The sequence below is a fragment of the Pseudorca crassidens genome, chromosome 20 (assembly GCF_039906515.1).
Source record: "Pseudorca crassidens isolate mPseCra1 chromosome 20, mPseCra1.hap1, whole genome shotgun sequence".
NCBI lineage: Eukaryota > Metazoa > Chordata > Mammalia > Artiodactyla > Delphinidae > Pseudorca > Pseudorca crassidens.
This window is the reverse complement of record NC_090315.1, coordinates 26,548,451-26,576,332: the sequence shown is the minus strand read 5'-3', so window position 1 is coordinate 26,576,332 and position 27,882 is coordinate 26,548,451. Positions and strand designations below refer to the sequence as shown.

The window sequence follows — 27,882 nt, the reverse complement described above, 5'->3', positions numbered from 1 at the left end:
CAAAAACAAGACGCATATATTTGCTGTCTACAAGAGACCCACTTCAGACCTAGAGACACATACAGACTGAAAGTAAGGGGATGGAAAAAGGTATTTCATGCAAATGGAAACCAAAAGAAAGCTGGAGTAGCAATTCTCATATCAGACAAAATAGACTTTAAAACAAAGACTATTAGAAGAGACAAAGAAGGACACTACATAATGATCAAGGGATCGATCCAAGAAAAAGATATAACAATTGTAAATATTTATGCACCCAACATAGGAGCACCTCAATACATAAGGCAAATACTGACAGCCATAAAAGGGGAAATCGACAGTAACACATTCATAGTAGGGGACTTTAACACACCACTTTCACCAATGGACAGATCATCCAAAATGAAAATAAATAAGGAAACACAAGCTTTAAATGATACATTAAACAAGATGGACTTAATTGATATTTATAGGACATTCCATCCAAAAACAACAGAATACACATTTTCTCAAGTGCTCATGGAACATTCTCCAGGATAGATCATATCTTGGGTCACAAATCAAGCCTTGGTAAATTTAAGAAAATTGAAATTGTATCAAGTATCTTTTCCGACCACAACGCTATGAGACTAGATATCAATTACAGGAAAAGATCTGTAAAAAATACAAACACATGGAGGCTAAACAATACACTACTAAATAACCAAGAGATCACTGAAGAAATCAAAGAGGAAATCAAAAAATACCTACAAATGACAATGGAGACACGATGGCTCAAAATCTATGGGATGCAGCAAAAGCAGTTCTAAGAGGGAAGTTTATAGCAATACAATCCTACCTTAAGAAACAGGAAACATCTCGAGTAAACAACCTAACCTTGCACCTAAAGCAATTAGAGAAAGAAGAACAAAAAAACCCCAAAGTTAGCAGAAGGAAAGAAATCATAAAAATCAGATCAGAAATAAATGAAAAAGAAATGAAGGAAACGATAGCAGAGATCAATAAAACTAAAAGCTGGTTCTTTGAAAGGATAAACAAAATTGATAAACCATTAGCCAGACTCATCAAGAAAAAAAGGGAGAAGACTCAAATCAATAGAATTAGAAATGAAAAAGGAGAAGTAACAACTGACACTGCAGAAATACAAAAGATCATGAGAGATTACTACAAGCAACTCTATGCCAATAAAATGGACAACCTGGAAGAAATGGACAAATTCTTAGAAAGGCACAACCTGCCAAGACTGAATCAGGAAGAAATAGAAAATATGAACAGACCAATCACAATCACTGAAATTTAAACTGTGATTAAAAATCTTCCAACAAGCAAAAGCTCAGGACCAGAAGGCTTCACAGGTGAATTCTATCAAACATTTAGAGAAGAGCTAACACCTATCCTTCTCAAACTCTTCCAAAATAGTTTGGGAGGGAGGGAGGGAGGGAGAGGGAGGAACACTCCCCAACTCATTCTACGAGGCCACCATCACCCTGATACCAAAACCAGACAAGGATGTCACAAAGAAAGAAAACTACAGGCCAATATCACTGAAGAACATAGATGCAAAAATCCTCAACAAAATACTAGCAAACAGAATCCAACAGCACAGTAAACGGATCATACACCATGATCAAGTGGGGCTTATCCCAGGAATGCAAGGATTCTTCAATATACGGAAATCAATCAACATGATACACCATATTAACAAACTGAAGGAGAAAAACCATATGATCATCTCAATAGATGCAGAGAAGGCTTTTGACAAAATTCAACACCCATTTATGATAAAAACCCTGCAGAAAGTAGGCATAGAGGGAACTTTCCTCAACATAATAAAGGCCATATATGACAAACCCACAGTCAACATCGTCCTCAATGGTGAAAAACTGAAAGCATTTCCACTAAGATCAGGAACAAGACAAGGTTGCCCACTCTCACCACTCTTATTCAACATAGTTTTGGAAGTTTTAGCCACAGCAATCAGAGAAGAAAAAGAAATAAAAGGAATCCAAATCGGCAAAGAAAAAGTAAAGCTGTCACTCTTTGCAGATGACATGATACTATACATAGAGAATCCTAAAGATGCTACCAGAAAACTACTAGAGCTAATCAATGAATTTGGTAAAGTAGCAGGATACAAAATTAATGCACAGAAATCTCTCGCATTCCTATACACTAAGGATGAAAAATCTGAAAGTGAAATCAAGAAAACACTCCCATTTACCACTGCAACAAAAAGAATAAAATATCTAGGAATAAACCTACCTAAGGAGACAAAAGACCTGTATGCAGAAAACTATAAGACACTGATGAAAGAAATTAAAGATGATACAAATAGATGGAGAGATATACCATGTTCTTGGATTGGAAGAATCAACATTGTGAAAATGACTATACTACCCAAAGCAATCTACAGATTCAATGCAATCCCTATCAAACTACCACTGACATTTTTCACAGAAGTAGAACAAAAAATTTCGCAATTTGTATGGAAACACAAAAGACCCCGAATAGCCAAAGCAATCTTTAGAACGAAAAACGGAGCTGGAGGAATCAGGCTTCCTGACTTCAGACTATCCTACAAAGCTACAGTAATCAAGACAGTATGGTACTGGCACAAAACCAGAAATATAGATCAATGGAACAGGATAGAAAGCCCAGAGGTAAACCCACGCACATATAGTCACCTTATCTTTGATAAAGGAGGCAGGAGTGTACAGTGGAGAAAGGACAGCCTCTTCAATAAGTGGTGCTGGGAAAACTGGACAGGTACATGTAAAAGTATGAGATTAGATCACTCCCTAACGCCATACACAAAAATAAGCTCAAAATGGATTAAAGACCTAAATGTAAGGCCAGGCACTATCAAACTCTTAGAGGAAAACATAGGCAGGATACTCTTTGACATAAATCACAGCAAGATCCTTTTTGACCCACCTCCTAGAGGAATGGAAATAAAAATAAACAAATGGGACCTAATGAAATTTAAAAGCTTTTGCGCAGCAAGGGAAACCATAAACAAGACCAAAAGACAACCCTCAGAATGGGAGAAAATATTTGCAAATGAAGCAAATGTCAAAGGATTAATCTCCAAAATTTATAAGCATCTCATGCAGCTTAATAACAAAAAAACAAACAACCCAATCTAAAAATGGGCAGAAGACCTAAATAGACATTTCTCCAAAGAAGATATACAGACTGCCAACGAACACATGAAAGAATGCTCAACATCACTAATCATTAGAGAAATGCAAATCAAAACTACAATGAGATATCATCTCACACCAGTCAGAATGGCCATCATCAAAAAATCTAGAAACAATAAATGCTGGATAGGGTGTGGAGAAAAGGGAACCCTCTTGCAGTGTTGGTGGGAATGTAAATTGATACAGCCACTGTGGAGAACAGTATGGAGGTTCCTTAAAAAACTAAAAATAGAACTACCATATGACCCAGCAATCCCACTACTGGGCATATACCCTGAGAAAACCATAATTCAAAAAGAGTCATGTACCAAAATGTTCTTGGCAGCTCTATTTACAATAGCCCAGAGATGGAAAGAACCTAAGTGTCCATCATCGGATGAATGGATAAAGAAGATGTGGCACATATATACAATGGAATATTACTCAGCCATAAAAAGAAACGAAATTGAACTATTTGTAATGAGGTGGATAGACCTAGAGTCTGTCATACAGAGTGAAGTATGTCAGAAAGAGAGAGACAAATACCGTATGCTAACACATATATATGGAATTCAAGAAAAGAAAATGTCATGAAAAACCTAGGGGTGAAACAGGAATAAAGACACAGACTTACTAGAGAATGGACTTGAGGCTATGGGGAGGGGGAAGTGTAAACTGTGACAAAGCGAGACAGAGGCATGGACATATATACACTACCAAACGTAAGGTAGATAGCTAGTGGGAAGCAGCCGCGTAGCACAGGGATATCAGCTCGGTGCTTTGTGACCGCCTGGAGGGGTGGGATAGGGAGGGTGGGAGGGAGGGAGACGCAAGCGGGAAGAGATATGGGAACATATGTATATACATAACTGATTCATTTTGTTGTGAAGCTGAAACTAACATACCATTGTAAAGCAATTATACTCCAATAAAGATGTTAAAATGAGAAAAAAAAAAACCTATCAATACAGGGCTAATTTTTAAAGTGCAACTATTGATATCTTCCAAATTAAAAAAAAAAAACTTGTCCAAATTAAAACAGTGGCTTGCATGTGTATAGGGACAGTCTTAATCAAAGACATACAAAGAGATAAGAGAAATTTAACAGGTCAAATACTCAAAATTTAATTTTTTCTAAATTGAATATAATCTAAAAAATATATTCAAATGGCTCCTTACTTAATGAGGCTAATCCTTCCTTTACATTCTTTCCAATTCTTCAAAATTCAAATCTTATCTTCTGCAAAACAGCCCAACTATAATGTTTAATCAGTAGACATTATAAAAGTTTATACAAGTATTTTAATATATAATGATTAATAAGGTCAAACTCTCTGAGTACTAAAAAAACAAAAATAAATGAAAAACTTTCCAATGTAGGAGAAAACAAAGGAATGACAGAAACTAAATAGTGGTTTCACATTCCTACTGGTAAGTGACTGGTTGATAAATGATTATTTGTTGGCCTAGCTATAGAAGCACTATGCCAGTTGCTGTGTGGAAGCTGCAATAATGAAAGGTATGCTGCTTAAGACTATCTACCTTAGTCATAATTAAGGGACAATGAGGACACAGGAAAATGACATTAATATTATAAGCCCCACTGGCAATGATTCTTCACTTAAGCAAACTTTAGTCAGGCTCCTGAACCTCCTTGTAGGCTCATCTGTGTGCTTCCTTGTAAAATTCAGTTTTAGCAAGAATCCTGCTTAGTCAGTTTAACCAGAACCCTCACCATCAATATCTATTTGTTCAGCCTCTGTATCTGTTCAGATTCCTCATCCTCTACCATCCCCCAAGTGATATCTGATCACCCTGGCCTCTCTTAAGCAAAGAATCCTGTTGGTTGGTTTAGCCAGAATCCCCCTTACCAGTGATATTTCCTCTTAGTAATTTTTCATCCACTGACCACTACCCTGCTCCTTGGCTATAAATTCCCTCTTGCCCATGCTATATTTGGAGTTGAGTCCAATGTCTCTTCCCCACTGTAAAATCCCACTGCAGTGGTCCGTATACCTATTGTGACGGTCCTGAATAGTCTGCCTTATCATTTTTAATAAGTGTCACTGAATAGTATTTTCTTTAATACCATGTAGTATATGTGCATTTTCACCATGGTGTATATGGCTCATCAGGCCACACTTCAGGACACCTGGGTTCCAGCATTGGATATGTACCTGTGTGACCTCGGACATGTCACTTCTCTTTGAATCTCAGTTTCCTGCTCTATAAAATGAGGGAATTAAACAAGATGCTCTTGATAATCTTAATAGTCTCTTAATATACTTTTAATATTCTACCATGTATGTGAGGTACAGGTAATAAACATAATGGCATGGCAAATAATTTTGAATTTTATCGGTGAAACAAGAAGAAATCAACTCCTCTCTACAGAGCTATGGGTAGTTTTATGGTTTATATAGATACATTTGATTAAAAAATAAAACATTACCAAATCTAGGCTAAGGTCTATAATAATACATTTGGATCAAGTGTGTCTTAGTGAAGGAAAGTTTCTAGAAAGTGATTTTCATTTTTATGTAAGTGTGAAAAATTGTTTTATCTTATCTCTTGCCTTATTTTCTTTGGCTAATGAACACTATAGAATATAAAATATTTCATTTAGGGACAGATAAGTAAGTAGAGACCTTTTAACGAAAAGCTATTTAGCCACAACAGCAGTCTTAAAAACACTATAATGCAGTACACATTAAATCTTAATCGGCTCTTACTAGGATAAACTTCTAGAATAGAAATTATTACATTAAAGTGTATTACATTATATGGTACAGGAAACTCGATATAGCCATATATTACATTATATGATACAGGAAACTTGACATAGCCAAATAAAGAAACATCATATAGACATTTAAAACAACATTTTATAGAAATAATATGAAGAATAACTATGATAGTATAAATAAGTGTTAGCGAGTGCAAAACTGAATATCCAGTAGGACTATGCATAGTAAGAAAGCCTATGCATAGTAATAGCCAAAATGTTGAAAATATAATGTTTTTCTCCAGACTGTTTAGGATTGTTCTCATTCTCATTAATGAGAAAGCAATATTATTTATAAAATAAGTTATGTGGAATAAAATAAAAATAGCAATAATATTTATTTAGGTCTTATAATGTCAGACATTTTGTTAAGAGCTTTACATACAATATTACCACTTAATTACATACAACCACCATGAGTTATGAAGTATTACCCCTACTTAATAGATGAAGAAAGTGAGGCGTAGAGAGATTAATTAAACTGTCCAAGGTCACTGAGTTAGTAAGTAGAAGAAATGGGTTTTATATAAGCTAGGCCTCTATGATGCAAAGCCACTATACTATATCACCTTTTTAAAAATAAAAATTACATATATATCTCATATTCTTTAATCTTCAGGAAAATAATTTGTACAAAATTTTATGCAACTGTATTTTCAGGAAACAAAGTATGAAACCCCCTTTTCTTCATTAATTTGAAAAATGAGAGACCAACAAGTGTATATGTTTTTAGCTCAGATCTGTATAAATATGTACATGATTTAGTAAATACATACTGACTTTCATCCTAAATTTAGAAACTTTGCAGCTTGGAAAATAAGCTTTTATGACTAAAAAGCATTCCTTTCATATTGACCTTTTCTCCAAAGACTGTCAAAGTAGATCAATTCATTTTAATTGGCATATTAAATGTGCTAGTCTACTTCTCAGATTCAAAGCTTGGCTATCACTGAAAATGATAAATGTGAAACTGAATTCTCTCAAGGGTGCTTCAACACACATGATCTGCTCTATCATGATGATTATGTCATAAACGTAAAATATTGCTTCAAGTAGCTGACCAAAAATACTCATATTTTATTAGTACAATGGCAAAAACACCTGGAACTCTCTAAGGACCTTGTGAGAGAACACTGCTCCTCACTGTCAGGGAGTAGGGTTTCCAAAGCCCAGTCCTCTGGTTGACAGTGCCTCATAATATGGCTCATTAAATAAGAGAGGGTTAGAATAGAAATAAAGGATAGGTTTCTCTTCAAAGATCAATAGACCTTTAAAAACTTTTTGTAGATTCAAGAATAAGAAAAAAAAGGGAAATAGGGAAGTCCCAGGTAAATTCATAAATTTATTTATATTTATGAATAAACAGGATTCTGTTCTCAGAGTAAAATGCCAGGAATATAAGTGGGCTCAGTGTGTTGAATCAGAACAGGGGCACGAATTGAGACTTGCAGTAGATTCATTAAAACAATACTAGATGATAATATTCCTTGTACATCGTTAATTTGGACAATAAACCTTGTTTTCTTGCTTGGGTCTATTTTTCCTCTTTTACATTTCAGCCATGAATATAAGAAGTCTTCATCTTGTAGATGAAATATTTCATTATATCTCACGCCTATTATTGGAATTTTAATTTTAGCAAGTTCAGTTGGTTAATTAGCATGACATGTCTCTGGTGCCGCAGTGGTTAGGAATCCGCCTGCCAATGCAGGGGACACGGATTCGATCCCTGGTCTGGGAAGATCCCACATGCCGCGGAGCAACCAAGCCCGCGAGCCACAACTACTGAGCCTGCGCTCTAGAGCCCGCGAGCCACAGCTACTGAAGCCCGTGCATTTAGAGCCCGTGCTCTGTAACAAGAGAAGCCACTGCAATGAGAAGTTCACGCACCGCAATGAAGAGTAGCCCCTGCTCACTGCCCGCGCTCAGCAAAGAAGACCCAATGCAGCCAAATATTAAAAAAAAAAAAAAAAAGAATGATGCTATTATATTTGTTTAAGCTCATTTTTTCTTTTTTCTTTACTTCAAATTTAACTTTTCTAAGTTCTGGATGTTTTTGACCAAGTATTTAATTTTCATTGGCTCTGGTATAAATACTAGTTGATAGGAGGCTTTCATTTCCCTTAAAGACTGCAGACAGTATTCCTGAAGAAAACCTTTGTGTATTGTGGCATAGGCAGGCTAGACTTTCAGAAGCATTTCTGATGCCTTGACTATTTTATTCTGTTTCATTATGATAATCATAAGAACTTCTGTTCAGCACTCAAATTCATTCCCATGCTTGTAGATAAATTTGGCTTTTTGGTCCCACACAAGCACTTTCTTTCTTTGTCAAGCTAATGAAGTAGAGTTTTTTTTAATCCTTTAAGTAGAAATTATGTCTCAAACTGGTTACACTATTTCAGAGCATTAGAATGAACAAATAAAACTGAGCTTCATGCAAAGTTTCTCTAAATCACCTAAGGCTAATAAACCTTTAAAAACTGTGAACAGATCTGAAACAAGAACATAAAAAAGGGAAGCAGGTATAAATCCATATTCTAGGAGTGCTATATAACAAATCTACTAAATTAGGAGAGGTTTATAACCTGTCTTGGACTGCAGCAAACTCACTTCCTGAACAGATGGCCTCCCACCATTTAATCACTCTTTAACTCCCTACAATCTGGCTTTTGGGCACACTATGTACTAAAATCACTCAAAGGTTACCTGTAACCCAGATCATGGAAGCCAGCAACAAAAGTGCTAGAAGGAGATTCACGATCAAACCCAGCCAAATAATTTTATAGATTAGAAAACTACGGTCCATAAATGTTAGCAGATTTTCCCCAGATTACACGAGGGGTGAACAATGCAAGGTCAAAACACCAGCACTTGAGTTTCTGCCAATGCTGTGCTGTTCTCCCCTGCCAATTAGGTAGTCAGCTTTCTCGAACCACTGTCTCACAGTTAACATTTTTCACACTTTCAATCCAATGACACTGTTTTACCTTCTTGCTGGATTCTTCTGTCCTGCCCTTCCTTGAACATCCCTTTACTCCACACCACCTGCATTACCTGTACCCTTACAAAGAACTAAGCCTTAAGCCTAGCTTTCCAAAACCATCTGCTCTCATAGTTTCAATTCCCATCATGAGCCATGTACAACAGCAACACGACTTTGTAACTTTTCTTTTCATTAACTGTTGGGTACCTAAATTAACTACCATGTCTGCATTGAAACTATCAAAATGCAAATAATAATAGCTAACATTTATTGAGTGCTTAACTATAAACTAGGGGCTGCTCTAAGCTTTTTACCTATATTAACTCACTTAAATCTTTAACAAATCTATGAGGTATTATTCTGATTTCACATGTGAGGAAACTAAGGCACAGAGAGTTTAATCAACTTGCCCAAACTTGGATTCAAACCCATGCAATGTGCCTCCAGAGGCTGTGCTCTTAATTGTTTTGCTAGGCAGAATGTCTATATGAAATCTCTACTATTTATATTCTTGAATGCGAAAATAGCATTTTCATATCAGAGTGTTTTTACCTGTGACTTTTCTGTTGATATTAGAATGGCTTATTTATGTAAAAATTCTGTTGCATTCAATATCTATTTCAAGAAACAAGTTCAATTTTTTGCAAATTGATTTAAAAATTAAGAAAAGAAATCCAATTCCTGGCTGGTCTTATTCTATTGCCTGTTAAATGTGTTAGTTTCAGAAAGAATCCTGCAAACATTTAAAAAGATATTAAGTTTGTTTTCCTATTAAACCAGGAATCTTCTGTATGTTGATTAGTATAACACACATTTCAAAATAAAGTCCATTTGTTACAGAACTCCAAAAAGCCCCCAGTTGCTACAAAAGGATGTCCTTTTTAGGGTCAACTTATCCCCAGTGGAAAACCATAATGCAGAACACAATGAATCCGTGAAATGGACATAGTAAGCTGCTTACAGTTTCTTCCAAATATGAATGAGTAGCAAAGGCTCAAAACAAACAGTTTCCAAGTGACCTATCTCACATTAACATGGCAGAGGCTCTGCAGTGTGAACAGTCTAAGTCTCATCCACAGATAACCAGCAGGTAGTCAGCACGAGAATTACCTAGGCAACAGAAAATGATGGACCCCCTAACAGGAACAACTTAGGGTGAAAGAAGAAGGGGAGTAAACACTCAAATAAAGAATCTTGCTAGCCTCTGGAAAGTATCTTCCTTTGGATAAGGAAGAAGGAACTCCCTAATAAAATTACTGTTAGACTTGTGGACTTGGTCTCATCCCAGTGCTAACAGGGAAGAAGAAAGTAACAATTAGACCCTATTAACATTACAAATGTTATATATAATGTATCCCAGCATACATTTTGTACTGATGTAACATCTTTCCACTTAATTTTTCAGATCATTTCCACAGACCTCTCAGTCTCCTAAGGCACAGGTGAAACTATTTTTCTGTGATGTGATATTGAGCCAGGCTGTCCAGGAAGCAAAATATTTCCTCTGTTAACTCCTTCATACCATTATGAAAATCATTACTTCCATGCTTGACATCCCTTCCTCCTTTTCTTCTTCAGTTAACACCTTCATATTGGTTCTGCCACTTGACAACTGTGTGACCTTGGAAAAATTACCAAACCTCTCTGAGACTTGCATTATCTATCTGTAAAGTGGGTATAATAATATTTATTTCAGAAAAGTGTTAAAATCAGACATAATACATATAAAGCAGTTCGTACCATGCCTATAATCATCAGAAGCACAATCAATAGCGGTTTTCTATTTTTCTCATTTCCTTTCTCTAGCCTTGTCAAATACCAAACTAGACTGATAGAAGGCAAAAAAGAATAAGACACATTCCCTACTCTGAGTACCCCTGCCAGAGAGGCAGGCATGTAAACCAACAACTACAATAGCATGACAAGTGTTATAACATGGTGTATGCAAAGGGTTATAGGAAAGCAGACTTCTAAACCCGTAAGACTTGTTTTCAGGGAGTAATTTACAGGATGATTAGATAATATGATCTTTTGTATAATTTATCTTTTCCAAATCAAACGTGACATAGGAAAGTAGGGGTAAGTGGAGCAGGCATTGTTACCTTATCTACAAGACTAAAGAACAGATTAAATAACCGTTTGGTATAAATTATTCTCCTTCACATGTTTCTTTACCAATTTTAATAATTCTGGCATTTAATTTACTTGGTTTGCATCTACTTGGAGCTATCACAACTGTTCAGTGAACATCTACCCTGCTAAAATCCCAGTGTTAGGTTCATCAATCAAGATCTGAAGCAGCACAGAGTGTGGCTGGAGAACAAGATATTTAACAGAAACAATGAGAGAAGACTCAAGCATGGTAAGTAGACCTGGGCTTCTAGTTCTAGAGAGTGGCGTTAGCACATACACTCAATTCTCATTCCTCTCCAGACCCCACAGAAATGACCATATAGATGCTAAAAATAAACAAAACAAAACAAAAAAGACTAAAGCCATAACAAAAAAGAGAAAAAGAAAAAAGGGGTATCAAATCAGATATTTCAGCACATTTCTAGTGTAAAAGATGGCAAATAGAAGTGCATTAATGAAGAAAGCAGAGCAGAGGAAGCCTATATAACCAAACTATACCACTTAGAGTGTTACCATAATGCTGCCACAGGTATGGGAGTTGATCCACCAAATAGAGGGGCCCCAGAAGGGTACTTGGTTTGCAGAAACACTGGACAGGATAAATGAGATGTGACACAGAACTGATAAAGGCCACTGTGGCACACAAGGAGCCACAGTCAGCAATAAAACAGTAAAACGGGGTTTTTCTCTTAACATACTGAACAAACTGGCTGGGATGAGTTAATGCTTTTAGTGTTGGCAATAGGTTCCTCAAAGTAAAGCCCTTCACATTCTGGCATCTGGCAAGAGTAATGAGGGTCTTGTTTGTTCCCCACTGGATCCTCAAGAGACAAAACTCCCAATCACGTCTTCCTCACTCCCTGTTGGGGCTGCAGGACAGGGGGAGAGGACCACTTAATACACTGAGAATAATCAGACCATCATCTATCACCTAATACACAAGTGAACAAATGAGGATCACCAGGTATGTGAAAAATAACCAACGGGAAGAAAGAGAAACACCACATTAGTAAAACATAAAAATTACCTTGGGTATTACGCTTAGTGAAATAAGCCAGACATAGAAAGGCAAATATTGCATGATTCCACTTATATGAGATACCTGAATAGACAAATTCATAAAGACAGAAAGTAGAATAGAGGTTACCAGGAGCTGGAGGGAGGGGAGTAGAGGGAGTCACTGTTTAATGGGTACAGAGTTTTTGTTGGGGATGATGAAAATGTTTTGGGTATAGATAGCAGTGATGGTTTTGCAACATTGCAAATTTATTTAATGCCACTGAATTGTGCACTTATGAATGGTTAAAATGATAAATATCATGTAATGCATATATTACCACAATAATAAAAAAGAAAAAGATCACTCAGGAAATTTAACAAATGGATATCTGCATACAAAGAATGGAGCTGAATGCCTACCACGTACCATGTACAAAAATTAACTCAAAATGGATCAGAGGCCTAAATGTAAGAGTTACACCTATAAAATTATTAGAAGAAAACACAGGCAGAAATCTTTGTGACCCTGGATTAGACAATGGTTTCTTAGATATGACACCAAAAGCACAGCCAAAAAAAAAAAGATAAATCAGACTTCATCAAAATGCAAATTGTCTGTGCTTCAAATGACACCATCAAGAAATTGGAATAATAGTTCACCAAATGGGAGGAAATATTTCAAAATAATAGAAGGAACTCATATGTAGAACACATAAAGAACTATTACAACACAATAATAAAAAAGACAAAGAACCCAATTTTAAAATGACCACAATATCTTAAAAGACATTTGCCTGAAGAGATACATATACATATGCCCCAAAAATACATGACTAGATGCTCAATGACTTTAGTAACTAGAGTAACTAGGGCAATGCAAGTCAAAACCACAATGATATATCACTTCTTATACACTAAAAGGCTATAATCAAAAAGACAGATAATAACAAGTGTTGACAAGAATGTAGAGAAATTGGAACCCTCATACATTGCTGGTAGGAGTGCAAAATGGTGCAATCGCTTTGAAAAACAGCCTGCAGTCCTTCAAAATATTAAACATAAAATTAGCATATGACTCAGCAATTCCATTATATCCAAGAAAAATGAAAACATGTCACACAAAAACGTGTACACAAAACTTTATGGCAGCATTAGACACAATAGCCAAAAAGTGGAAACAACCCAAATGTCCATCACCAGATGGATGGATAAATAAAGTGGTATACACACACAATGAAATGTTATTTCGCCATAAAAGGACTGAAATACTGATACACACTACAACACTGATGAACTTTGAAAACATTATGTGGAGTGAAAAAATCTAGTCACAAAATACCACACATTATATGATATACCCAGAATTGGAAAATCCATATAGACAGAAAGTAGGTTAGTAGTTGCCTAGGGCTGGGTAGGGAGAGAGAGATAGGTTGAAGAAACTAGAGAGTGCCTGGGGTCATGAAAATATTCTAAAATTTATTGTGATGAATACACTAAAAGCCATTGAATTGTACACTTTAAATTAGTGAATTGTATTGGATGTAAATTATATTTCAATAAAGCTTTTATTAAAAAATAAATGTTCAATAAATTATAGCAAATATTATTTTTAAAAATTACAGAAAAAAAGACTATTCAAGGAACAGAAGAGATCTTAACTCTTAATTATTATTCATAGAAAGACTTATGAAGAAATATTATCCATTAAAAAAAGGGGCAAGAGGGCTTCCCTGGTGGCGCAGTGGTTCAGAGTCCGCCTGCCGATGCAGGGGACACGGGTTCGTACCCCGGTCCGGAAGATCCCACATGCCGCGGAGCAGCTGGGCCCGTGAGCCATGGCCGCTGGGCCTGCGCGTCCGGAGCCTGCGCTCCGAAACGGGAGAGGCCACAACAGTGAGAGGCCCACATACCGCAAAAAACAAACAAACAAACAAACAAACAAAAAAAAAGGGGGCAAGAAAGAACAAGATAGCCTGGACTCAGTTTTCCCTCCTGCTCTAAATACAATTATTTACCCTGGAAATAATTCAGTGGATAATGAGTCAAGGGCTCTGAGAACTGGAAAGAAGGCTGGCTAAGAACCAACCCCAGGACTTGAAGAATGGCAATGTGGTGAGAGTCCTAAGATCCCATACACACTGGGCTGAGCACTGTAGAGGCCTGCAGCCTGAAACAACCATCAGGCATAGACAAAAAAATAAACACAAAAGCAATAAAAGTCTGTTCTCTCTGGCCAAAGGACTGGGAAACAAGAACCACAACAGCGACCAAGTGGGGAGATCCAACCCTAGTTCCTCTACTTGAGGTACTAGTTGGCCAATCTGCCTTCAGCAGCACCTTCAAAGCCCTAGTGGGCCCACCCAACCTCTGTTTTACAACCAGGGCACTTGATGGGCCAACACGACTGTAGCATCAGCAAAGAAGCCCCAGTGAACTGTCTTGACCCCTGCTCCACAAATCAGGCTTTAGTGGGCAGTCCAATTCATCTAGGATAGCAGCAGTGAAGCTCCAAGGGCCATCCCAACCCCCACTCCACAACCAGTGCACCAGCATGGAATTCTGAGCAGCCTACAGCAGCAGCTTCTCAGCAGTGCCAAGACTACCCAACCCCTGGGTAACCAGCAAGCGGGCCGATACACCTGCATCAGCTGAGTTTGTTATCTCCTGGCCGTCCACCCAGTGGCATAAAGAGACTTAGGCCAAGAGAAATGGCATATTACCTGTAGAAGAACACAAATTTGAATTGGCAAGGGATTTCTTGTCTGAAACTATGGAGGCCAGAAGTACACAATCATTCTTAGTGCTGAAAGAAAACAACTGTCAATCAGGAATCCTGCATCTAATGAAAGTAGCCTTCAGGAATGAAAAGGAAGTAGACATTATTAGACAAAGGAAAACTAAGAAATTTGTTGCTAGAAGACCTACTCATAAATAATGTCTAAAGAAAGCTATGCGAACAGAAAGAAAATGACAACAGAAGAAGGCAGGGACATTCAAAAAGGAAAGAATGATGAAATGGTAGAAGTTGGGATAAATACAATAGACTTTTTTTTTTTTTTTTTTTACTATACTGCTTGGCATTTTATATTTGAATATTTTGCAATAATTTTAAATGGTCTATTAAAAAAGTAGTAATGCAAACCAGTATATGACAAACCAACAGCATGCACAAAAGATACAAGTGTATATTATATGAATAAAAGTTCAAAAAGTCAGTCTTTATGATCACCTCCTCCCTTTCCCAGAACTAGCCAGTTTTGTATGATAAAACATGTACTCATAAATAGCTTATTTTATACAATATGATTATTCTTAACCCACCATTCTGTGAGCTACCCTTTACTTTATGTTTACTGAGCATTTATTATAATCCACTTCTTGTGCCATTTCATGTCAATTTACCACAGTCTTTTTAATCCCTGCATAGATTTATAAAAATTTATTAGATCTGTCTCCCACTTCTTGATATTAATATTGTTTTTAATATTTAAAGGAGTTTTAAGCACGATTGACTTTTACCTCATGACTTTCTTTAAGGGTTACATTTACATTATTCAAAAATTTAGAAGACAGATCTGGTTTAAAAAAAAAAAGAAAGGCTTTTCTGGAAATGGGGAAATTACATAGTTAATAGTACCAAATGTAACAATGTAATTGCATTGTAATCTCCTCTATATTATTTCACTTTTTACAAAATGCATCTATGTAACTTTTATATGTAGTTAAAGGAAGAGGAACTGTATAGGCTTTTAAAGGATCCTGTCTGAAAAAGAGGCCAGGGTTTCAGGATGAAGGTTGTACTAAGAGTGGAGGCCTGGGAGTGGGTGAGGGTGAGTTGTGATATTAGATCAGCAAATTGGCTGAGATCATAGTACAGGGATGGTTGGGAGAAATTTGGAGAAATTGTAAGATATAAGTGAAAAACACGAAATGAGGTGACTGTATGAGGATATGGAATTTAGACTCTACCCTGTAGACAGTATAGAGTGTCATGGAAGGTTTTCAGGAAACAACATAAATGAATCCATACTTTATAAGATCGTGTGTTCTCAAGCACAGAGAATAAACAGGAGGAGAGACTGAAGACAGAGAGAGATTACTAAAACCATGCCATTGAGTAGTAATGAAGTCTGAGTGGTACATGGCAGTGGGGATAAATATGAAGAGACAAATGTAGATGCTACTTTGAAGGCAGAGCCAATATGATAACCAGCTGAATGTAAGAGCTACTGGCATGAGAAAAGAGTATTGAAGATGGTCCTTATCCAAGGTAGAGACTAGGGAGAAAAGAGCTACTTTGAAGCAAGAAGATAAATTTGGCATTAGAAATGTTGGGTTTCATTTTTTAAATTTTTAAACCACTTTATTGAGATATAATTTACATATAAAAAGCTGTACATATATAAAGTATACAACTCAATGAGACAGAGTTACGTATACATCCAGAAATGTTGGGTTTTAAAGACTAGATTTGTGGAGAGATGATCACCAGGTAGTTGGAAATTCAAGTTTAAATATTAGGAAAGAGGTCAGAATTAGAGAAATAGATTTAGGGATATTTGCATAAGTCCACGATTTTCCATGACATACCTTCTTCCCACACATACCATCAAGCACACTCAAACATTCAAGTTAAACCCTGAGAACCTCCTATATAACAGGTGTTACAGTACTATGACAGATACTGAAGCTACAAAAGTGAATAAAACATGGTATCTGGTCTCTAGGAACATACATTCTAAGGTCTGCAAAAGTTTTCTTGTTTTCTTTTGGTCAAAATCTCACAATACTATAAAGTATATCTGCTACTGCTAACAATGCATTTCTTTCTACTCCTCTAAACTTTATTTATAAAAGGGAATTTTATTCTCCAAGTAACATCAAGAGAAAACAGCAACTCCTGACTAGTGAGAGAGTAGTGAGGAGGGTCATCCCAGCTGATACCCTTTTCCAACCTCAGCCTTAACCCCGGATACAACCCCTTTTCCAAAAATAAATTTGCTAAGGGTAAAGTTAAGAAAATCAACAGCTGCCAATTCAGTCCTCAGTGTTTTGCATTTGCAATGTGCCAATAGCCCCATGCACACTTGAGGGAGTGGACCTCTCTACAGTTCTGGCACACTCACAGCTCTCTGGATTCTGGAAGACTTCCTTCTGCCATAACCCTTCTGTGAAGGAATAAGCTGGCCCAGCAGGCCTGGGTTGTTTAAATCTTGAAAATTTCCAAGAAAGGCATGCTTTCAGGATGGGCTTTCTGGCTTCTTGGAATGTTCTGTCAGATAAGAGTGTTTTTGCATGCCTGAGGCGCTGGGCCATACTGTTCCGGTCTGTCTATATGGTTTATGCGAACAATGTGATTTATGGTGAACATCTGCTTTTTCTCTGGGGGGGGGGGGGTTAGAGCTTCAATAACTGTGGTCAATCATGCAGGTGCTACCCGCTTACACAACTGACCCCCAATAAAAATCCTTGATGTTCAAGCCTGAGCAAGCTTCCCTAGCTGGCAGCACTTTGCATATGTAGTCACACATCATTCCTGGGTAACTGTGTCTCACACGACTCCACTGGGTGAGAATATTTGGAAGCTTGTGCCTGGTTTCCTCAGGACTTGACCCGTGTGCCTTCACTAATTTTATCCTCTCTCCTTTTTTTGTAATAAACTGTAAGTGTTGAGTATAACAGCTTCTGAGTCCTGTGAGTGCTGGGGACCTCAGATACAACTTCCTTCGAAGTCAGGGATTTCTCTTGTTTCCAGGAAATGTCTGAACTTTACTATTCTACTTACTTTTTCTGACATTTGACAGGGTCAATCCACACAGATCAGTTAATTTCAAGATCTGACCTGGTCAATCATGATTGAGAGGGCACTGCCACCAGCATTTCAGGCAGAGGGCCCTGTCTGACTTCCGTATTTCACCAAGCCAAGCCATCTAGCCCCAACAATGGATACGGGCATGCCAGGTCTTGGCTACTGCTTAAATGGTTGAGAAAGTGGAAAAGGCACCTCACCATTTTATATACCACCACAACCAAGCTGCCAGTAGGGTGGGGCGATAACACCTCCCGGCAATTTTCTGCTGCCAATCTTTCCTATCATTTCCTTCCCAGAAACTATATACAATGTATGGATGTAATCCCAACATGGCTGCAGGAGAAAAGCCCCTGTCCTGACCCTAGAGCAAGGCTCTTAGATAGGATATGACTCTACCTGGGAGGAACATCACATAATTTAGTAGCAACATTAGAAAATGATTTCAATATAAAAAATATACCTAGAGTAAATTCTCTATAAAATTCACTCTCACTCACTTGTACTCTGCCTTCTTGAGTGGGAGAGAAAGAGTTGCAAGAATATTGTATGTCAAAAATTACATATAACCCACAGCCCTCCTTATATGGGTCAAGCATGAAGTGTTTAAATGGTTGATTTTGTTAGCTGTGTGCTTTGATGTTCTCTGGTTCCTGCCCCCACACCTCAAACCTGCGACCAATAGGTCACTTTATATTCTAAGAAAAGGCTTTGAGATTTCATCACCCTAGAAGTGCATCACACATGCTATGTAAGTGATACACACTAGTCTTAAAATGGCTCGGAGTCACAGCACTAGGTAACATGAAGTTAAATATATTCCACTTTACTGACTGGTAAATATATTCCAGAGATGAGTGGTAAATAAAGATAAAGGCCAAATCCCTGCCTTATATGGGAACTAATAGGCCAGCGTAAAATTTTTATCACATATTAACATAGGCATCTTTCTCCCAAAAGCTTCTCATCTATGAACCACTCAGAGTAACTAGATGTTTTGTTTGAGGACCAGCAAAAGAAGCAGAGAAACAGTGTGAGAGAACCTATTGATACTAATGAGGCTGGTTGGCTCTCCCTTTCTCTCGTTAAAACAAGCATTTATGTGTGTGTTTGTGTGTGTGTGTGTATGTGTTATACATATATTTTTAAAGTAAAAGGAGCATTTCAATTTCGTAAGCATATTTTCTGTAAGTGCTGATGCTATTCTTATTAAATAAATTTAATAAGCGTGTGCTTGGAATCCCAGGCACACACTCAGGTTCATTCCCTGTCTCCTCAGGCAATTTCAACAATCCACACTACAGTTTCATTTTAACAGTACTCATTACTGGTATCATTTAATACATGAGGGTTTGCTCAAGTCAACATCAATCTTGCTGATCCTGCAAACACTTATTTTGTTGACACAACACAGTCTGAATCCATAGGTACTAAATGTAAAAAAAAAAAATTTAACTATTTATTCACCTGACATGTTACCAAGTACTAAGAACAACTCTGTCTGTCACTCAGTCCTGTCACAGAGACAGCACTGGATAGACATCAAGCGAAGGGCCTTTCATGGACCCCCACTCCCTTCAGTAACAGAGCCATCTCATCTGTCCCCATGCCACCCATACATACTGCATCTTCTCAAAGACATTTGACACCTTAAACACAACCACTGTGAAGGTGAAAATGTTTACCTGTGAGACATCTCGTGGGACACATCTGACTCATACTTCCTCATTAACAAATAGCCCTTTACCACAGGTAAATCTTAACTAACCAGAAGACAGAAAAGCTTTGCCCTCAGAAGGAACAATAAAAACCCATTCAGAATAAAATTTCTTCTTCAATTAAGTGTTAAATGTCTGGATGAGTCTAAGTTATGAAATAAAATATCTTTATATATCTCTTTACCTGATTGGAAAACCTCATGCTCACATTACGTTGATTCTGTAGTGGGACATAACGCTGAACAGGATCAATGTCTTTAGGACTAATTAATTCATCAACTGAAAAAAAAAAAAGGAAATGACATGATCAAAAATGTATCTATAAAACACTGTAAACCAACTGGACCTAATAGATGTTTATAGAACACTCCATCCAACAAGAGCAGAATATACATCCTTCTCAATGCACATGTAATATCTTTCATATGCTAGGCCATAAAATAAGCATCAGTGAATTTAAAAGGATTTAAATCATACAAAGTATATACTTCAACCATAACAGAATGAAATACCAGAATTTAGAAATAGAATTCAAATAGAATTCTATTCAAATAGAATCAATTGAAATTGATTTCAACCACAATAGAAATCAATTAACAGGAAGAAGTTTTAGAAATTCACAAACATAATAAAATTAAACAACACACTCCTAAATAACCAATGGGTCAGAAAAGAAATGAAAAGGGAAATTAGAAAATACTTTCTAATCTACTTTCTGATGAGATGATTGAAAAAGAAGACACAACATACCAAAACTTAGGGGATTTAGGTAAAGCAATGCTCAGAGGGAAATTGACAACTGTAATTGCTACATTAAAACAGAAAATTCTTGGGACTTCCCTGGTGGCGCAGTGGTTAAGAATCTGCCTGCCAATGCAGGGGACATGGGTTTGATCCCCAGTCTGGGAAGATCCTACATGACACTGAGCAACTAAGCCCATGTGCCACAACTACTGAGCCCGCGTGCCATAACTACTGAAGCCTGCGTGCCTAGAGCCCACACTCCGCAACAAGAGAAGCCACTGCAATGAGAAGCCCACACACTGCAACGAAGACCCAACGAAGCCATAAATAAATGAATTAATTAATTAAAAAATAAAACAAAATTCTCCAGTCTATAATCTATATTCCACATTAAGAAAGCAGATGAAAAAGAGCTAACTAAATCAAAAGCAATCAAGAGGAAGGAAATTAAGAGTGGAAATTAATGAAATAGAGTATAGAAAAACAATACAGAATATAAATGAAACCAAGTAGATTCTTGAAAAACTCAAAAGTTGACAAACCTTTAGCTAGCCTGACCAAAAAATAAAGAAAGAAGACTCAAATTACTAAATCAGGAATGAAACTAGGAACATTACTAGCAACCTTAAGGATTACAAGAGAATACTCTGAAAAAATGTATGCCAACAATTTAGATAACCTAGATGATATGGGAAAATTCCTAGAAATACATACATTACCAAAACTGACTCAAAGAGGAACAGAAAATATGAACAGATGTGTAACAAGTAGTGACTGAAACTTTCCACACAAAAAATGTTCAGGACCATGGGACTTCATTGATGAATTCTACCAAACAGTTAAAGAAGAATTAAAACCAATCTTTCACAAAAATTTTCCAAAAAATAATAGAGGGACACTTCTCAACTCATTCTAACAGGCCAGTATTACCTTAATACCAAAATCAAAGACACCGCAAGGGAAGAAAATCACAAATCAAAATCTTTTCTGAATATAGACACAAAACTACTCAACAAAAATACTAGCAAACTAAATCCAGTAACATATAAAAATGATTACATACCATGACCAAAAGGGACTTACCCCACAAATGTAAGAATGGCTTAACCTCCCCAAATCAGTTACTGTAATACACCATATCAATTGAACAAAGGACATAAAAATTACGTGACCAGCTCAGTAGACACAGAAAACACTTGACAAAATTCAGCATCCTTTCATGATAAAAGGCAGTCAACAAATTAGGGATAGACAGGAACTTCCTCATCCTGAAAAAGGGAATCTATGAAAAACCCATGGCTAATGTCACACTCAATGATGGAATGCTATGCTCCAAAGATCAGGAGTCAAGACAATGATGTCTACTCTTGCCACTTCTATTCAACATTGTACTGGAGGTTCCAGTCAGAGAAATTTGGCAAGAAAAAGTAATAAAAGGCATCCAGATTGAAAGGAAGAAGCTACAGTAATTAAGACAACGTGGTGCTGGCATAAAGACAGAGATCAGTGGAACAGACTGATCCACTGATCAGTGCAGAAATAAACTGTTACATTATGGTCAACTGATTTTTGACAAGGGTGCCAAAACAATTCAACAGGGAAAAGAATAGTTTTTCCCCCACACAAAATACTGAGATAAGTGAATATACAAAGGCAAAAGAATGAAGCTGGACCTCTTCTTCACACCACCTACAAAAATAAATGCAAAACAGATTTAAAAAGTTAAATGTAATAGTTAAAAATATAAAACTGTTAGAAGAAAATATAAGAGTAAATCTTTGTGACTTCGTATTAGACAAAATTACATCAAAACATAAGTAACAAAAGAAAAAATGAGATAAACTGGACTTTGCCAAAGCGATAAGATTTTGTGTCTTAAAGGACACCATCAAGAAAGCAAAATGACAGCCCACAGAATGGGAAAAAATATTTGCAAATCACATATCTTGTAGGGGACCTCTATCTTGAATATATAAAGAACTCTTGCAACTTAACAATAAAATGACAAATAACCCAATTTAAAAATGGCCACAGGGCTTCCCTGGTGGCGCAGTGGTTGAGAGTTCGCCTGCCGATACAGGGGACACAGGTTCGTGCCCTGGTCCAGGAAGATCCCACATGCCACGGAGCAGTTAGGCCCGTGAGCCATGGACGCTGAGCCTGCGCGTCTGGAGCCTGTGCTCTGCAACGGGAGAGGCCACAACAGTGAGAGGCCCGCGTACTGACAAAAAAAAAAAAAAAATGGCCACAGTATCTGAATAGACATTTCTCCAAAGAAGATATACCAATAAGCACATGAAAAGATGCTCAACAACATTAGTCATTTGGGGAATGCTTATCAAAACCACAATGAGATAACACCTCATACCCATTAGGATGGCTAATGTCAAAACACAGACAAGAATAAGGGTTGGAGAGAAAGTAGAGAAATTAGAACCCTCATACACTCCTGGCTGGAAGGTAAAATGGCACAGCTACTTTGGAAAATAGTCTAGAAGCGCTCCAAATGTTAAACACAGAGTTACCATATGACTCAGCAATTCTACCCCTAGGTATATACCCAAGGGAAATGAAAACATATGTCAAACGATAACTTGTTCATGAAAGTTTAGAGCAGCATTATTCATAATAGCCAAAAAGTGGAAACAACCCAAATGTCCATCACCTGATGAATGGATAAATCAAAAGTGGTATAACCATACAATGGAACGTTATTTTGCCATAAAAAGGAACGAAGTGCAGGAATTCCCCGGCTTCCCAGTGGTTAGGACTCCACGCTTCCACTGCAGGGGGCACAGGTTCGATCCTGATAGGGGAACTATGACTTCGAATGCTGCGCGGTGCAGACAAAAAAAAAAAAAAAAGGGAACAAAGTGCTAATACATGGGTGAAACTTGAAGACAGGCTAAGTGAGTCATAAAGGCCATACATTATATGATGTGAGGTATATAAAATGTCCAGAATAGGTAAATCTATAAAATAGAAAGTAGATTAATGATTGTCTAGCGCTAAGGGGAAGGATGAAGTGATTAGGGGTACATGGGGAGTGACTGCTAAAGAGTATAGGGCTTTTTTTTGGGGGGGGGGGATTGATGACAATATTCTAAAATTGATTGTGGTTATAGTTGCACAACTCTGTGAATATGCTAAAAAATATTGAACTGTAAACTTTAAGTAGGTGAAATGTATGTAATTTTACCTCAATAAAGTTGTTCTACAATAAAAATAATGTATTTGCAGTTTCAAGGAAGAAAACTAGCTCAGTGAGGGAAAACAGTGTTTCCTAACACTAAATTCTGAAAGAGATATCTGAGATGGAGCATTTTTTATGGGGCACTGACCAGAATGAGGGTAATGTCTTCAACTGCTGTTGTACTATAAGCATGGAAGCCCTTTTCACGTGGTAGTTCCTTGTTTATGATTTATTTACCTATTTTATAGCAAACACTGATTTTCTAAAAGTCTAAATTTTCTAAAGAAAAAAAATTACTGTAATAATTAACTATTTTCTAAGAACACAATGGGCAGTTCAGGCCTTGGGAAAGGAAACAGCATATTGAGTCTTTTTGCTCTAACATAAAAGTCACATAGTTTTGTTGTATAATTATTAACTAAGGCATACATAGAGCAAAATATTAAATTTCACCAATTACAAACTAGACTGAATTAGTGAAAGCCATATATTACAGAATATTTTTAAAGATTTACTGTTCTATTATGCTCATGTAATTCCAATTAACTGCCCACAAAATGTTGTTAAGCAGATATCCTACTGAGGCTCCTTTAATAAATAAATAAGACTTTGTTAGTAAAGGTGTTGTGTGGAATCTTAATAACATCCATAGAAGTTTGATGGTTCTTGGGGCAGGGGGGACAGTTATACAATAGTCAAGAGCAACTAAATGATTCAATCTTCTGAGACCTTATTCATTTTAACCAGTGAGTTGTTAACCAGATGACACACAGCTAGGTCAGAGTGCTAATTAATATGCAGTATCTCTTTTTCTAGCAGGAGATAAGTATGTGGTTTCGTAGTCTGCAATACACCTACTCATGTCCTCTACTGCCTTTTTAGAAGTGCAGCAGGCAAAAGAGAAACTGTTTCTTTGAATGCTCTTTCGTATTCAAAATGGTCATAAAACAGAGATGAAGGCATGACCTGGATTATTTCTATTCACTCTGGTCTTAACATAAGAAAATGCTATCTACACTCAAAATTTGTCTACATTCAATACATTTATTTTGGAGTAAGGAAGGTCCAATGTTTTGTTACTGACTGATATTGTTTTCAATCTTTGTTTTTTAAAGCTCAATCTGCTTATATAGAATATGGTCAATCCTGCATTCAACCCCAAGCTGTATATACAGCAAAAAGCAGGATGAAGAAGGTTTAGATCTCAAATCCCATATCCCAGGTACCAGTTTTCAGTCTCAGACTCACAGAAAAATTTCATCATGCTCATTTGTTTCCAAGTGTAGTATACAGAAACTTATGATTCTGATGTTAAAATTCTTGTCCTTAGATAGGTTAACCACTCCTCTGCCAAAATATGTTTTATTTAGCTGATTATCAACAAGGCTTCTTTGTATTCATGCTAATAAGATGGAAATAAAATTCTAACCAGAGATAACCTTACCAACTTGGCTTGATTCTAAGAAAACTACCTTATGTATGTTATTTTTTTCTTTTGGAAAATCTTAAAGCAAAACCTGCATAAATAATATCAACTCCTTATCAAAGAGCTGTCCCTTTAAAGAAAAAAATTTTCTACAGGTTCTTAAATTAGGATTAAGTATATATGGAGACACAGAAAATATAGTCAGGAAATGAGCAAACTGAAGACAGCATTAACTTAATTTTCTCTTCTTTGAATAGCTTCTGTCTGCTCTTATATATATCATTTGTGTAAAGCTTGAATTGGAAATCTGGACTTTGAAATATTCTTCCCTAATGGAATATAAAAAGGAACCAAAGATGATTATTCTTACAGCACAAACAAATTTAGCTTTTATGCAGTAATACTAAGAACAACAAAGACAATAACAGTATTTCACACAGTAAGCAGTTCTTTTAGTGCAGGTACAGTATTTACAGTCAGCTTGTTTCATAATCTGTTTGTCATAAAAGAATTCTGACTATTATGATAACCTTTTTGACAGAAATGCTAATAATATTAAAAAATTTAGCAAGGAATGGTATAGCAAGATGCATAATGCTTTTTTGTGTGCATTAAATTAACTTTCATTTCAATGTATCCAAAGATACTTCAGCTGAAGTTTTAGGAGAAGCTGAAAAACAATTCTTCAAAGAATTATGAATAGTGGCTCCATTATGCCTCCACCTCACTGAGTAAACTGCCAACATGTATTTACTGGAAAGAAGAAAACTTTGAGACACCTGATTCCTTATGGCAAGTGGTTTACTACAGGTATGACCAAGCATGATTGTTATACTAAATCACAACTGTATTCCATTTATAAAAGAGACTCAAAGTTTCCATAGCCTTCTGCTAGCACCCTATCTACTAAGCTGAATGCAGCCCAAAATGATCATAGTGGTACCCACACCTATTTGACTTTCTTCCCAGAACCATCCATCATCATTCAGTGCAATAGACATATTAATGTACTTTTCCATGCTAAGAAACTCCCCCAAGACCTCTTAACAGCATGAAACACCACCCAAATCCAAAAAGAATGTCAATGTCAACAAAGACATACTTATTTCTAAAGACTTGATAATAAGAAAAAAAACTGTTCCCGATCTTCTTCACTTACCCAGGAGTTTTGCAATGACATAAAGTGCTTGTCCCCAAAGAAACAGTTTTCCATCACGGCCACAGTTGCTAGGAAATCGCTTCTGACTACCAGGGTTTCTTTTTTCATATTCTACAAAATCAGCTGGCACAAAGTAGTACTTTGGTATGACAGGATAACCTATGGAGTTTAAAAATAAATATTTAAAATATAACAAATCAGTATCCTCCTCAAATTTTCCCTTCAAAAACTACAATGATGACAAAGCAGAAAGAGAGAAAGTTGTCCAATAGGATAGGAAAATTTGACTCTTTTCAGAAATTCCCAGTGAAAAATGTGGGAAAAGCTTCTTTACTTTAAAACTAATTTGACAGGATATGTTATATGCTAGCCAACAATGTGTACATAATCTCTTTTAACAACATTTAACACCTTTAAATGAATCAATAAATATATAGTATGCAAATATGTAGAGCCATAGAAGAAGCTATTTTTAATAGAATTAGTCTGTGGAAGCTTTACAAATGAGATACTGTGTAATCTTAAATGAAGAATTATAACCCTGAGCGATTGCTTAGAGCAAAGAAATCCCCATTTTAAACATTAAGGCCATTATCTACTATTCAACATCACTGAGGAGAAAAAAAAAAAATCCATCTTCCCCCTGTGACCAACTCATTTAAAAATATTTCTTGGTAGAAACTAAAAATTATTTTAAGACTAGAATCTTTGTGGATGATGTAAAGGGAGAAAAACCAACATTCTAATACAGTGCTACAGAAGACTTTTTGTAATATCATCCCACACTGAACTTAATTTTTCTAATAATACTACACAGATTTCCCTAAAATTTGCTTCTTTCTTCACGCATCAATAAATAGTGATATTTGTGTCTAAAACCAGTGAAAAGGTCTATGATACACAGATAATAGTCTGAGCATCACTCTTTCAACATAAAGAAGCCTAAAGTGTGATACACAGACTACCACCTCAATGCATCAATGATCTATCACTGAATACTAAAAGATCTGATTCAAGGGATTTTAAATATATTCATTACAACATTCATTACATTGTTTCTAACATTGGACAAGTGGTTATTTGGAGCATAAAGACAAAAAACTGGTTTTAAACATTAACATTTATTTGAAATTCAATGTTTATCCATAAACATTTTGCTACTTTAACATTACACAGACTTTAAAGGGTGAGCATACAGTATAAAGTATTTACTCTAAGATACTGTGGAAAACCCTAAAGAATATCATAAACTTCATGTGAGACAGGAATAGGGCCCACTGCTGTGATTGCCAGTTTGTGCATCATGTCTGTAAGACCACCCTCTTTTTTTTTTTTTAATTAACACACCATAATTTTTAACTTTCAGATAAATAGGTCGTCAAAGCTGTTCACTCATGAGAATATTTTACTATTTTACTAATACTTCCAAACACCAAAGATATCTGGAACTTCTCCTCTGGAATTCTTTCAAGAATTAGTTTTCTAGTCATACGAAAAAACTCAGTTATGTTCCTTTATGGCCCTTGCTGGTGTTTAACTGAAACCAATATATTATTTATAAGTCTGGACCTTTTGACCATTTCTAAAATATTAAACCCATCCTCAAAGGATGACATTTTAGAACCATGGCAGACATTCAAATTAATGTGAAAAAAGCCCTGAAAACATCTCCAAAGAGGAGGTCAAAATATTCTTGGCAATGGTAGTACCCTTAGGCTAGGGCAGAGCCTCCCTAAGTGGCCCTCTGAAGGGGGCAGTACTCACCT

At 36.4% G+C, this 27,882-nt stretch overlaps 1 protein-coding gene across 7 annotated transcripts in view; it reads right to left on the bottom strand.

The window, feature by feature from the left end:
• Positions 1 to 27,882, bottom strand: part of PHKB (phosphorylase kinase regulatory subunit beta) — a 193,668-nt gene that overhangs the window by 76,600 nt on the left and 89,186 nt on the right. For all 7 annotated transcript variants that reach the window (XM_067718117.1, XM_067718116.1, XM_067718115.1 and 4 more), the window contains 2 exons: positions 26,117 to 26,275; positions 19,779 to 19,873 (listed from right to left, as the gene is read on the bottom strand). In XM_067718117.1, the coding sequence (XP_067574218.1) occupies positions 19,779 to 19,873; positions 26,117 to 26,275 (254 nt within the window). The remainder of the gene's footprint in view (positions 1 to 19,778; positions 19,874 to 26,116; positions 26,276 to 27,882) is intronic.